Here is a 13958-nt window from a genome sequence, read left to right on the forward strand (position 1 = left end):
CTCTCAACAGCATTTATAAAAGGGCCTGAGGTTTGGTGGCCCAGAGGGGCCAGCTCCACAAAGTTTGTATCTCAGGAGCAAGGAAGGGGGCAGTCTTCCAGATCAAGGATGTACCATATTTTCCACGTATAAGACTATACTTTTGTATAAAAAATTTAGACTAAAAATTGAGGGTTGTCTTATACACAGAAGTAAGCTGAGGAGAGAACAAAAACAAGTGGATGGGGAAAGCAGGGATCAAATTGTTCCTGCAGGGCTTTGATCCCTGCTTTTCCCTCCACTTGCTAATCCTTAGCAAAAGGAAAGCAGGGATCAAAGCGCTGCAGGATCGCTTTGATCCCTGCTTTCCCCTCTGCTTGCTAAGTCCCATGGAGCTTAACAAAAGGAGGGGGGAAAGAATCAAAGCAATCCCATGGCTGTATAAGGGGGAAAGGGATCAAAATGATCGTGCAGTTGCAGAATTGCTTTGATCCCTTTCCCCCTCCTTTTTCTAAGCCCCACTGGGCTTAGCACGAAGGGAGAAAGCAGGGATTGAAGCAATCCTGCAGCGCTTTGATCCCTTTCCCCCTACACTTGCTAAGCCCCACTTAGATATCTTAATTTTGGGTTAGAAAAGTGGTGGCATCTTCTACATGGGATGTCTTATACACAGAAAAATATGGTAAATCTTTGCTGTTTCCATCCTGACAGGGGAGGGTGACCAACTTGGGCATCTTCCTCCCTGGAATGGAATCTTCTGGCACTCCTGATCAAGAATCCTGTTTTGTTCAAACCATCTTTTTTTCCCCCCTGCACAAAACTAGCCTGGGTTTTGTGGGCAACCGAACAATTTGCAAAACTTTGCAAATTGCACAAATTCCACGAACTGCCCCAAACTAGGGTAACTCTAGTTTTATTTCAAATTCTGAGACCCCTGGGGGCACGCACACAGATGGGAGAAAAAAGGGCCCTCAGGTGGGTAAGTCAGTTTGACCTTACAGTGTCTGTGGGATTCACCCAACCTCTCTCTTTCTCTCTTGGGAGTGCCAAATCCTACAATGTCCCAAAATGCTCCTAAGTGAAGTGGGGGACCTCGGATGTCCAACACGGCTCACGAGGAATTTGCTGGTCCCCTTTCAGGTGAGGAAGGGGCGGACAGCCCAGGCCTGAGAGGACATGTCAGAAAGGAAAGGAGAAGCACCAGGGAGAGGGGCTGAAGATAGAGTCTCAACTAAGAAAGGTAGAAGAAAGAGCCTTTTTACCCCCTCGCCGCTCTGTGCCTGTCTGCTGGGCTAAGGGAGGCTAAGCTGAATCAGCCACAGCGGTGCCCAGCCAGCCAGGCCCCCCCCTCCCAGGGACCAACCCATTGCTGAGGCCCTCTCACCAAGCTGCCCCGGCACCCCCAACGCTCAAGCTTTTAAGGATTAAAGAAAGTGCGCCGTCCGAAGCCCTTGCACCAGAAAACAGCAGTTTGAGCAGTTCTCGCCAGGCCCTTTCCAAACCGCCCCACACACTGGAAGGTGGGCAACCATCGGGCCAGACAACTCAAAAAGGTGGTCGTTTAGGGGCTCCCACAGCAAAGCCACGGACAGGCCACGGATGCACCCCCTCAGGCAGTCGGCGGCTCTCCATTGCAACTGCCTCCCCATCTCAGCACGGCACCCGGGGTCCTCTCACCCAAGCGGGGCGTAGAGAGCGATGGATCTGGGGGAGATAGAGAAACCTACGGGAACCGCATCGGACTCCGCTTCCATTGCCATTAGAGGTGGGCAGGTGGGGGGTTCTGGGTCCCCAAGATCCAAAATTTGCTCACCTCTCATTTGAATGTTGGAGACCTTCAGGAGAAAACTGGGTCTGTCAGACCTCCTTGGTTTAGATTCCTGCACTGAGCAGCGGGTTGGACTAGATGGCCTTACAAGCCCCTTCCAATGCTGTGATTCTAGGATTCTGAGATCCTTTTAACAAGCCATCCAGAAACAGGTTTCCTTATGGGCCCATCACCGTACGCTTGCCGCAAGCATATGGACTGATGCCTATTAAAAGCATCGGTAGCAGTAGGCCAAGGTGGGGGGTGGGGATGTTCACTGCCCTGTTATGGTCCCCCCTCTCCCCCTGCAAGCCACCAGAAGACATTTTAAAAAATCTGCAATTCAGGAAACATGGAAGAATTCTCTAAAACAAGCGGAGTGAGCTTTTCTGCGTAGAGAACTTTCAGAGATGGTGAGAGCAGCAGGCTTTCCGTGAAGAGCCGTAATGTTTAGCCAGCGTCGCTGTGGGGCCGTAAGACGAGGTGGAAGCCCAGCAGATTCCGTTTCTGTCGGGGGCTTCAATGGGACGACCCTCCCATCTCATCCAGGGCCACCCACTCAGACAGGAAGCAGTTGCAGCTCTAAGGAGAGGTCCCCCACTACCTTCCCGCCCCCCCCATGGGCCAAACATTCTCCAGGGCATCGCCAAACCCATCAGGGCACTTGGACCCAGCCGAGGATAATGGGCTCGGTCCCGAGGGGGTCAGATGGGATACGTACTCGGCCGCCGAAAAGGCCAGCTCGAAGTTATGCCGTCGATCCTGGGGGGAAAGTTGTGCGTAGTCAAAGGCGTCGGGGAAGAAGTTGTGAACGAGGGCGCAGAACGCCATCCCATCGCTCCAGCTGGAGGAGAAGTTCTGGATGTCCACGTGCTGTCGAGGCAAGGAAGGAGAGAGAGGACCACGGGTCAAGGCGAGGGGAGCAGAGGGCAGCGCCTCGGGTCAAACGCGGCCCGCCCAGGGTCTCCCTCGGGCCCCTCCTGGTGGCGTCCCAGAAGCCCATAACCCATAGAGGAGTGGTCCCCAAACCTTGGGCCTCCAGATGCTCTTGGACTTCAACTCCCAGAAATCCTGACCAGCAGAGGTGTTGGTGGTGAAGACTTTTGGAAGTTGCAGTCCAAGAACATCTGGAGGACCAAGGTTTGGGGACCACTGAGAACCGAAGGAGCGCCTCAACCGACCAGATCACAAAGATCTGATGGGGGGGGCAGCCCTCCTCCATGTCACACCACGGAAAACAAGGTGTGATGCACTAGCACAGCAGAAGGTGTTCTTGGCCACAGAGACCCCCCAAACGGAAGAATGGGCTCGAGCAACAGGAAGCCAGAGGGCGAGCGCTCCGATGGCTGGCTGGTGGGGCTGGCTGGATCGACGGATAGAGAGAGGTTCTCTGCCGGTCTCACAAAAAGGCTGCTTGGGTCCTTGCTGGCTTTTGGGAGCGGCTTTGCTCCCGTTCTCAAAAGTTGGAAACTCGTCTCGTGGAACTGGCGTTCCCAACCGTGAGAACTTTCAGGGAAACTTTTTGACTCTGGCTCCGCCTGAACGGGGGCTCTCAAGAACCTGTTGGGGAGGAGTTGGATCCGTGGCCCCCGCGTGGTTCCCCAGCCTTGACCCAGGCGGCGAGGAGGAAAGGGGCAGCCCCACCGGGTGCGCATGCCCCTTGAGGCGCTCACCTCGTAACCCCGGGTTTTGGCGCGGCACCAATCCAGCAGCATTTGCTTGATGCTGTTCGCATTTGGGACCCCAAAGCTCGCAGACCGCTGGACGGCGACCCGTGACATCGCCGGGTTGGCCGGGCTGTGGAGAGAAAACAGAGAGAATTGATCTGGGTCCCCTAATTGGGGGGGCCTCGCACGGTTTTATTACAACTAAAAGGGCTTATTCCCCACCTGTGGCAGGGAAGGGATATCCTAAAAATAAGAAATGAAAAATCCCCCATTTTATGGGCTTAGAATAGAATAGATATTTGTTAAAATGTCTTTTCAAGCCTTTACTTGTTTTTTTCGGGGGGGGGGGGAAATAACTTGTGTGATCCAACTGTAGGTTGTGTGTGTAATTTTATTTTTTCTGGGGTGGGGGAAGCGATGGTGGCTCCACCCTCGGTGGCTCCTGGGGAGGTGAAAAAATCAGGCCAACCCTAGATCCTGTTTTAAGACCTTGGTTGCCAACTTTGGGCCCACAGATGTTCTTGAACTCAAACTCCCAGAGATCTTCACCACCAGCTGTGCTGGCCGGGATTTCTGGGAGTTGTAGTACGGGAACACCTGGGGAAACCCCCCCCCCCCCAGTTTGAGAACTATGTTAAGAAAGAGAAGCCTTGGGACCTTCCGGGAAGACCGTGAGAGGCTCCCTCTCCCAAGACCCATGTTTTCTTCTAACATCATCATCATGCTGCCTCGTTAACTCACCAGCCCATCCACTCCGTCTCTTCCTTCCGTTCTAGACCAACCACCCGCCCGCCCTTCCCGCCGGCCTCCAGCTGCTCACCTCCCACCCTCCTTCTCCATCTTCTCGATCATCGCCTTGCGGGCCTGCGAGGTGGTCGTCTTGGGGAGGCTCTGAGCCTTCATCAGCTCCTTCTTCTTCTCGGCCTGGCGCCGCTCCAGGGCGGCCAAGCTGCCCGCCCGCCCAGGGCTCTCGTCCTCTCGCTCGAAGATGCTGGGAGGGACAGCCAGCAAAAACAGGGAGAAGTGAGAGGCGCCGGGAACAGGAACGCTAAATGGCTCCTGATTTTGGGGGCGGGGGGGAAGGACAGTGGGGCTGACTGGGAAGGATACAATTAACCGCCGCCCCCCCTTGAACGTCCCAATCCAAGGGTTCCAAGGTTAGAGTCTTCTGCCAAAATTCGGCCAAACTAGGGCCGTGGCAATCGTCTCTCCCAAGAGGCAAACGCTGGTTCTCGGCAACTGGGTCGCCCAAACGGGCAAGTTTTGGACCCAGTTGACGGGATTTTCGGAGGGCCAAGGAGGAGAGGAAAAAAAAATCTCCATCAACTTCTTATTCCTTCCCTACTGGTGTTTGGACCTCACCGTGGCTCTCGACGCATCAGCTCCCAATGATGGTGCCCTATCTCAACCAATGTTTTCCAGGGGCCAAAAAGGGGAGGTCACATGATAGACAAGATGCTGGCTGCATAACTCAGTGGTTTAGGTTTCTGCCTGTGGAGCCAGAGGTTGGGAGTTCAATTCCCCCCACTGGACCTCCTGGGAGAAGAGCCAGCCTGGGTGGCCTTGGGCCAGCTGCAGAGTCCCAAGGTTGCCCCCTAGAGGAAGGAAAAGGTAAACCACATCTGAGTCTTCTCTACCTAGAAAACCCTGGGAAGGTCCATCCTACGTCAGAATTGACGGCGCCCAATTATTAGGGCAGCCAAAGTGCCTTGGCTGACTCTCACCACCCCAGCGGTCAAGAGTCCCACTGGACTGTCAACGCCTGCATCTGGGGCTCAGCCCTCTTGAGGCATCATCTGGGGGGGGAGGAGCCAGGAAACAAGGCCCCTTTTCGTGGCAGCAGCATCCCCACCCCCGGGAACTCTGCTCCGAGGGAGACCCGACAGCTCCCGTTCCTCTGCCTTTTCGAGGGACCTGAGAAGCCCTGGATTCTAATCTTACCACTTCAGTTTTATAAAGGGTTTTTATTATTTACCACAGCTCAGGCAGGAAATTGACTCTCTCTTGAGGTTCTGATGCTACGTTACGGCTTTTCCCCATGTTTTGCATGCCTTGTTTACCTATTTTAATCTTTTCTATAAACGGCTTTTAAAATGTTGTGGGGAAAAAAAGAGAGATATTTATAACTCAAAAAATAAACATGCGTATGGACCAGCGCCCTTTGGGCTCCAGAGCTGTCGCGAACTGTATCTCGTAGAGCGGCGGCTCCCATCTTTGGGTGACCCCCCCAGTCATTCTCGGGACTGCCGCTCCCAGAAACCTTGGCCAGCACATGGGGTGGTGAAGGATTCTGGGAGTTGCAGTCCAAGAACACGAGGGTGACTCAAAGTGGGGAACCCCTGCAGGAGAGGAGCTCCAAGCACTCACTCTGGCCCCACCGTGGGTCCTCCTTTCCCTAGATTCTGGGTCCATCTCTGGGAAGGAGGTGGAAGGGGGCAGGCTGTGAGCAAAGATCAGTGGGTCGCTTTCCCCTCCTTTCCAGGGTCTGCCCGGCTGCATTAACCCCACGGGGACACTCCAGTCCACCTGGGTCGACTTCCTGTGAGGTCAGATGCAGCGAAACGTCCAGACAGGTATGCTCTACCTGGATGCTGAAACAGAGGACCTCTAATTGCCCCACAAGCCGGTGCTTTCGCTTCAGAACCAGAACGTAAACCCCCAAAAGTCTGCCCCAAGTCCTCAGGGGAGAAGAATCCCACAAAGAGCCGCCCCGTGAGAGTCAACCCCGAGAGGGATGCTGTTGAAATGTCTCCGCAGCCCTCGGATGCCGGGAGAGGAAAGCCTTGCTTGATGGGGACGAACGTCGGACTCACCTGCCCACTTTCTTCGAGGAGGAGGAAGTATAGGATGATTTGGTCTGGACGAAGGTGCTGCCATCTACCAGGAGAGAGACGGAGACGAGCCAAAAAAAAGAAAAAGAGAGAGAGATGAGCCATTAATTATTGCACTGCACTGCAGTGTATTTTGGGGTCCTTGGTAGGCTGCCTTTCTTCCAGCGAGGGGACCCCAAGGCAGCTCACAATGTTAAAACAAGGAACAATAAAAATAAAAGAAATTACAGATAATTAAAAACAATTCAATAACAACTAAAAGTCAATTAAGTCATTGAAAACAGTGAAAACTTGAAAAGCACACTCTGAGAAGGCAAAACGCCAGCATCGAGGGACTCGAGCATTGTCATTAAAAGCTTGCATGAAGAGGCGGGTCTTTGACCGTCGGCCAAAGGCCGATTCCGCCGCCTGGGAGCAGCCGCAGAGAAGGCCCTGCTTTGTGTCCCCGTCAAATGTTCCTGTGATGGCAATGGGCCTGAGAGGAGGGCCTCCTCTCAAGACTTTTAGGGTTGGGGAGGCTCATAGGGGGAGATTCGGACCCAAACCAGACAGGGCTGCGTGCATGCCACAAACCACACCCACGGTGGCAGCACTCGGAAGAGAACGTGGACTGGATTTTGCTGGTGGATTTCTAGTGGATCTGAACTAAACCTGCAAAGATTTCTGAATCTTAACCGCTTTACTCCTAGAAGCACAAAACAACTCTGCCCGTAATGCTTTTTAAGGCATGCACCATTCCGAGAACTCCCGTTGGTTCTACCAAAAAAGAATTCCCATCTCAGAATCCTGCAATTCTGAGAATACAGTTGCGCCCTGTTTAATGATTATCCTGCATTACAATGAATCTGCTTTACGATGATGTTTTTGCGATCGCAAAACGATGGTTTAAATGGGGGAATTTCGCTTAGTGATGATCGGCTCCCTGCTTCGGGAACCGATTTTCACTTTACGACAATCAAAAACAGCTGATCGTCGGGTTTTCAAAATGACCGCTGGGTGCTTAAAATGGCTCCCTGCTGTGCTTAGGGATGGATTCCTCACTACAGGCACCGAAAATGGCTGCCGTATGGAGGATTTTCACTGGACAGTGAGTTTTTAGCCCATTGGAATGCATTGAACGGTTTTCAATGTGTTTCAATGGGTTTTTAAATTTCACTTTACGATGTTTTCGCTTAACAGCGATTTTCCTGGAACGGATTATCGTCGTTAAGCAAGGCACCACTGTATAGTGTTTGTACTCCATAGACACTTGGGGGTTCTGGGGGGCGGAGCTGCAGTCTCCTTTTAATATGGGTGGGGAAGGGAAATGAGGCCACCACAAATCAAGACTGGGGGGGAAGACAAGAGGGGGAACACATGCCCCCAGATCGGTGCCTATGCCTGGATTGTCCTTAAAAAGGTGAACACGGGAAGGGGAAGAAAAGCCAACTGAAATGCCAGTTGTGGGAGAAACTCTATTCTCTTAAGCTCTATCTCCAGATTTTGTGATTTAATTTAGAAAGGGGCAGGGAGAACGCAGCCCTCTGGCCTGTTTATAAAAGGAAATAAGAAACAGAACAGCGGAGTCGTTTTTCTGCCCAGTTCCCTACGGCCGGAGAGCGCCTGGACAGGAACCAAGGAGGAGTACAATCGTATTGACATTTAATAAACGAAGCCCCCGTAAATACTTGGGACAGAAGAGCGCCCGCAGCTTGCCCCCGAGATGATTCTCCTGCCCCGTGACCACCCCCTCTTCTGCAACTGTTTTCACATCAACGCCGGACGCCTCCTTAGCGTCACTTGGAAAGTTACTTTTTAAAAAAGAATTTATCTCCATTACCCCTTAACTGCTTCTCTATTATTTGCTCCCAAGCTGAAAAAAATTACTTTGCTGTGTCCCTTTTGGTCTTGTTTCCTTTTTTAACCGAAGAAAACTGCAAAACTGATAGGGGACCAGCGTAGAACTTGGAAACCCTCCACGAGCATGCCTTCCATATGACCTAAATCATCCTTAAAAGGTTAAAACTTGAAAGCAACCTCAAATCTTGAGGAAACTAATAGCTGTTCAGAGAGGCTGCTGGCATCCTTCTCTTGGCGGCCGACTCGTGACCTTTAACAACCCTTAAATAATAACACTGATTAGGTTCTTAAATCTTTTAACTGCTAAATTCTCTTAGATGTTTTTTTTTTCCTCGTTGTCTATTTTATGTGGCTATTGTTTGCTGTTTGGTAGCTAGCCGATGCTTTAAAAGCATTTAAATGGACTTATTTATACTTTTGTTATCATTTTGCTATGTTTTTTAATGTGTAAACCACCCAGAGTAGGGGTTCATGAAGCTGGGCAGTATGCCAATTCCATAAAAATAAAATAAGTTATTAAACGTAACTCTTTCCTTAAGTCCAATAACTTTGCTTCCTGCTATTCCATTACTTCCCAAATGTAACTTTGCTCTTGTTACCCATCAGAGATGACTTGTAACTAGCCACTGCATTGCTCGTAAACAGTTCCTTAGCTTCCAGAGTCCCCCTGCTTCCAGAGAAAGAGTCGGCCCAGAGTCTGACTGGGCTTGAACCTGAATGTGTGTCACCCGTTCAAGACCTCTAGCTCTTCTAGGGTGGCAGAGAAAGGGGCTTACTTTCCGATCTCTTCACGTAGCTGGCCTCCATCATCATCGTGCGGGACGTCTTGCTGCCATCATCTGGTTCAAGAGGAAGAAAAGGACCCTAAGAAAAATCACCTCGGACCACCTGCAACTTCACCCAGCAGGCTGTTTCCCCAAAACCTCCAGAAAGCCCACAAGCCAGACAGACGCAAGGGCTGGGACCGCTCTTCTGCAGCTGTTTCTCAAACATGCGGTGCTTTAGTATGGAAAGCAGAATAGGTGGAAGGGATCGCCTAAACCATCTTGTCCGATCCCCTCCATGATGCCACAAAGCCAAGGGTGAGCCTTCCCAGCTTACAGCCGCCCCGATTCGCCTTGCCGGGTCGGTCCAATGTAAGGTGATCAGGAGGGACGGTTAAAAGGCGGCAGCGGGAATCAAGAGCAGGCACGTCACCCGAAAGAAAAGAGGGGGCCAGATGCAACAAAGCGCCCAGAGAGAGACAGAGAGAGAGAGATGTACAGGCGCAGCGTTCCCTGGAGAGCTGTAGGAAGTCGTGCTTGCCAGGGGTGAGGCCACAGCGAAGGAAAGAGAGACAGGGCCCGATCCGTTCCGTTGAAAAGCAGAAGAGAGGAGAAGCCTTCCAGCGAGCGACAGAAAAGGAGCTCCTTACTGGACTGAACCAGGCGCTGGGTCTTGGTGACCGTGCTGACGGCTGATCCGTCGGCCGACGTGGCCTTCTGGCGGGCGGTGGTCTCGGTGGCGTGGCTGGCCGCTTTGGTCTTGGCCTCTTGCAGCCGCTGGCTGCGCTCTTTCTCCCGCTGGTCTGCAAAGCACACGCCCCCCCAGATTGGGTCAGTCCATAGACAAAAGCGTGGACGACCGGCGTCTCGGCCACGGCCACGAGACACGGCATGCATTTGCCTCTCGTCCCATTCCCTATAGCTTTCAAGGAAGTACATATTAACGGCTCTTCCTCTGGAAAAAGATAGAAGCCAGGTTTTCCCACCTGGGAACTGAGTTTTGTTTCAAAGGTATAGGGCATAAAACACCTGCAACCCCCCCACACACACACACACACACTTTTCCCCGTTCCTTCTTCCAGCAAGCTTGAAGAACAGCCCCGGAGACATCAAAAGCATGTGTATTTTCTTGACAGCTCACCCTAACAAAGTCACTGCATTTGAGAATTTGCTTCCTTCCGCCTCTGCTTTATCCCCTCAACAACCTTGCAGGGGAAGGGCCAGGCTAAAGGACAGCCGCTGAGCTTGGCCCCAGGTCTTTGGGTGAGCCTTTGCAAGCAAGAGTAGAGGATGATAACCTGATTACTCCGGAGGTCACGCAGGAGTTTACCACAACAAGGCAGAGATGAAATATCTTGGGCATGTCAAAAAACCCTTACAACCTCCACCGCCACCACTGTACACAGGCAGGGAGGATTCCTGCAGTTTGTCCAGAGGTTATTACGTGCGTGGCGTGCAAGGACGTAAGAGGCCACTGGAGAAAACTGAGTTCCACCTCATTTGTCACTAATCGGTGCTTCTCTTTACACTCAGGAGAAACGGGAGAACCATCTGAAGCCATTTGATGATTTGGACAGGAGGGCTCCTCATGGCTCTGTGTGGTCCGACTTCATTTCCATTTACTGTTTACAAAATCATCGCAGGCTTTGGGGAAAATCTTTCAGGGGGTTCATTAAGTTGAGAGATAGAGGCAACCAAAGAAAGCCCGAAGAAGGAAAAGAGGAGGAGGAGAAGGGCAACTTTTCAATTCTTCAGGGTCAGTTCATTCAAATGAAGCCCTCTCCATCTGCTTGGCTTGGTTGAGGAGGTGCTATGGAATGTTCACGAACATTCCTACTGTGTTGGAGCTGAGACATGGGCTTTGTAGGGCTCTGTCACATGGGGCCTGGTAGAGGCACAATAAGGACACTCACACTCGCCACAAATTGGTGTGTGTGTGTGTGTCTGCACACGTCTGCTTGTGTCTCCGTGCGTGGGGTGTACGAGCAGCACCCTGGTACTAAGAACTGAGCAAGCGGAGAAGAGTAGAAGACAGCAAAAGAGGAAAGATACGTCGTATATGAAGAACACACCAACATTCATCCTGGGGTTTAGACAGAGCTTGGTTTGTACAGTCAAGGAACGGGGGACTCCCTGGCTGCACAGGGCTTTCCTCTCCCACCCAGTTATCAACACAACAACCCTGCAGGGTAGGAGAGGCTCAGAGTGTGTAGGTCTGGCCCAAGGTCACTCGGCAAGTTTCCTGCCTGAAAGGGTTTTTTTAATTGATTAATTGATTTGATTTGATTTGTATCCTGCCCATCTGGTCTATACGACCACTCTAGGCGGCGGGATTCGAACCCAGGTCTCCTGAGCCTACTCAGACCTCTTCTCCATACCGGCTCACACCCATCTTCCTCCTTTTCCGACCTTCCTGGTTAGAATTTGCTCTTCCCAAACATTTGCCATTTGCGTCTACACACAAGACGACCACCTAGCCTTCAGCGCCAATCCCAGGGGGCTCAGTATCTTCCGGGGAGGGAGGGTAGACCGCGCTGATGATTCCAAGCCTGGGGGGGGGGCCCTCTCCTGCTTGTAAAGTTTGCCTGGTTCGTAAGATGCATGGAAGGATAAACCTGAAAGCAAGTTAAACTCGATACGGGCCGGTGGGATTTAAAAGAGTAAGTTTCTTACCAGGATGAAGCACCAGATCATCTGGGGATCACGTTGGCAAAAGGCGTAGAGGTGGAGGGTGACCCCAAAAGGCCAGCTAGGAGGATGATCTGTGTTCCCAAAACACACCTAAGCCCTCCATCAATTTCCTCGCCTTTCTTGGCGAGGAAATTTCCTGCCTTCTACAATCCTTCCCACGCAGGAACAGGGTGGAAAACACCCGGGTTTTAGAAAGCTACGCACAGTCCAGCGAACACCTGCAGGCCTCGCAGGTTGAGCAAGAGACACGGTAAGACTGAGGGCTGCCAAGTGATCAGAAAAACAAATGCTGCTCAGAGCACAGGAGCAAGGGCAAAAGAAAACGTTGGCCACACTTCCCAGCATTCTGTACCCACCTGGCACCAAGCAGATGCCGCTGGGAAGTTCAAAAACAAGAAGGGTAGGAAGATGAAGGGTTTCTCCATGGGTTATCCCCAAGGCCTGTTATTTCAATATAGACTGCTGCGGAACATGGAGGCTCCATTTAGCTGTCCTGGAGAATATCTGCTAAAACACACCTGGTAGCTCTCTTCTTCCTCTGTAAATGGGTTTAATTACTCCATTCTAATTCCGAGGAGCCTCCACCTCCCGATTCTGAATGACGCCTTGCTCCTCCAAAACCAACTCTCCACCTTTCCCTCTTCTACCCTTCTAGTAAGTTTTCTCAGCTCCAGACTCAGAACTCTGAAATGTACAACTCTGAAACTCATTGCCGGGGACAGGGTGGGGAGAATACCTCGTTTTCTCTGGCGCAGTTCCCGCATGGCCGCCCGGATCAACCGCCGCTCCTCAAAGTCTGTGGTCTGGTCAAGCTACAGGAAGAGGAGTAAGGTGTAAGAGAAGGCACCCCCACCCACTCACTCATTCACACCTTTTGTTTTTCCTCCCCTAAACTGTGGATTTCCTGCCCCCGCAAGGGGTGGGCTAGATGACCTCTAGTTTCCCTTCCCACTCTACAATTCTGTATTTCCACAATGCAAACATCCTGCAAAATCCTTCAGCACCCATTAGAACCCCACCCACAATCCCCATTTACACGGTCCAAATCCTTAAAAGGACCATTAAAAAAAGAAATGAGATCCAGAACCTTGTATGGGCCAGCATAGAATCACAGAAATAATGGAGTGGGAAGGGGGCCTCGAAGGCCATGGAGCCCAACCGCCGGCTCAAGGCAGGAACACAAGTCAAAGGACATCTGCCAGGTGGTGGTCTAAACTTCTCTTGAAGGCCTCCACAGCGCTGTAGCGCTCACCACCTCATGGGTTCCATTGTCGTACTGCTCTAACAGTTACGAAGTTTTTCTGATATTCAACCATTCTTTTGTGTCCTGCACTCTCGGAGGATGGAGAACAGGTCCTGCCTCTCCTCTATAGGACAACCTTTCAAGTTTTTAAAAAGTGCTCTCCTATCTCCCCTCCATCTTCTTTTCTCAAGACTAACCATACCCAATTCTTTTACCCTTTCCTCCTAGGACTTGCTTTCCAGCCCCCTGATCCTCCTTGTTGCCCTCCTCTGAACTTGGGTTCAGTTTGTCGGTGTTCTTCTTGAAGCGCAGTGTCCAGAACTGAACACAGAGCTCAAAAATCAGAACTCATGGATCACCACGGCTGAATAGAGGGGGAACGAGCCCCTCGCAGGATCTGGAGACTCTCCTTTTGTTAATGCCACCCAAAATAGCATTGGCCTTTTTTGCAGCCACATCACGCGGTTGGCTCCTATTCAGCCTGTAAAAAGCAGTTGTACATATATACTCCAGTGATGACCTTATTTGGCCACCTTTTGGGCTTTGTTTACACCCAAAGAAGCCACACGTCGACACAGTTTACTCCTCGATCAGCTGCCACCTACCATTTTATCCAGCACCTCCTCTTCCTCAATTTTGCTCAACTCCTCAGCGCTCAGCCGGCTTCGCCGGTGAACCTCCTGGGCCTTCTCCTTCTCCGTGTAATTTGACATCACCTCGGCTGCCTTGGGCTGTTCCGGCAGCTCAGCCTCCATCTGAAACAGAGGCGGAAAATGTGAGGGAAAAGACAATCGTGCAGCAGGAAGCTTGCCTAAAAAGCCCTGGATCTCTCCAACGCCACAGGAGGAGGGAGAGGAACGTCCACGGCTGATTCCCCAACTTTTCCTTCTGTTTTTTTCCCTTATTTTATTGCCTCTTTTATTTATATTTATTATTTAATTATTTATTATAACTTCTTTTTTAAAGCACTCCTCTGACCAGAGGTCCTGCTGGCTAGGAAAAGAACAAGAAACATAAACCAGCAATCATAGTCATAAATCATAAATAAACATAATAGAATAAACATTTTTTTAAAAAAAAAATGAAATCAGAAACACAACTACAATAAATTCAATTCCATCAGTAAATAAAATTCAA

At 51.2% G+C, this 13958-nt stretch overlaps 1 protein-coding gene across 5 annotated transcripts in view; it reads right to left on the reverse strand.

Annotated features, from left to right (window-relative positions):
• Positions 1 to 13958, reverse strand: part of SMTN (smoothelin) — a 66050-nt gene that overhangs the window by 6161 nt on the left and 45931 nt on the right. For 3 of the 5 annotated variants that reach the window (XM_072983635.2, XM_072983637.2, XM_078381564.1), the window contains 8 exons: positions 13427 to 13576; positions 12315 to 12390; positions 9538 to 9690; positions 8900 to 8962; positions 6267 to 6330; positions 4274 to 4444; positions 3460 to 3583; positions 2508 to 2659 (listed from right to left, as the gene is read on the reverse strand). In XM_072983635.2, the coding sequence (XP_072839736.2) occupies positions 2508 to 2659; positions 3460 to 3583; positions 4274 to 4444; positions 6267 to 6330; positions 8900 to 8962; positions 9538 to 9690; positions 12315 to 12390; positions 13427 to 13576 (953 nt within the window). The remainder of the gene's footprint in view (positions 1 to 2507; positions 2660 to 3459; positions 3584 to 4273; positions 4445 to 6266; positions 6331 to 8899; positions 8963 to 9537; positions 9691 to 12314; positions 12391 to 13426; positions 13577 to 13958) is intronic. The other 2 variants (XM_072983639.2, XM_072983640.2) reach the window with 2 other exon arrangements.

This window comes from Pogona vitticeps, chromosome 14 (genome assembly GCF_051106095.1).
Source record: "Pogona vitticeps strain Pit_001003342236 chromosome 14, PviZW2.1, whole genome shotgun sequence".
Lineage (NCBI taxonomy): Eukaryota > Metazoa > Chordata > Lepidosauria > Squamata > Agamidae > Pogona > Pogona vitticeps.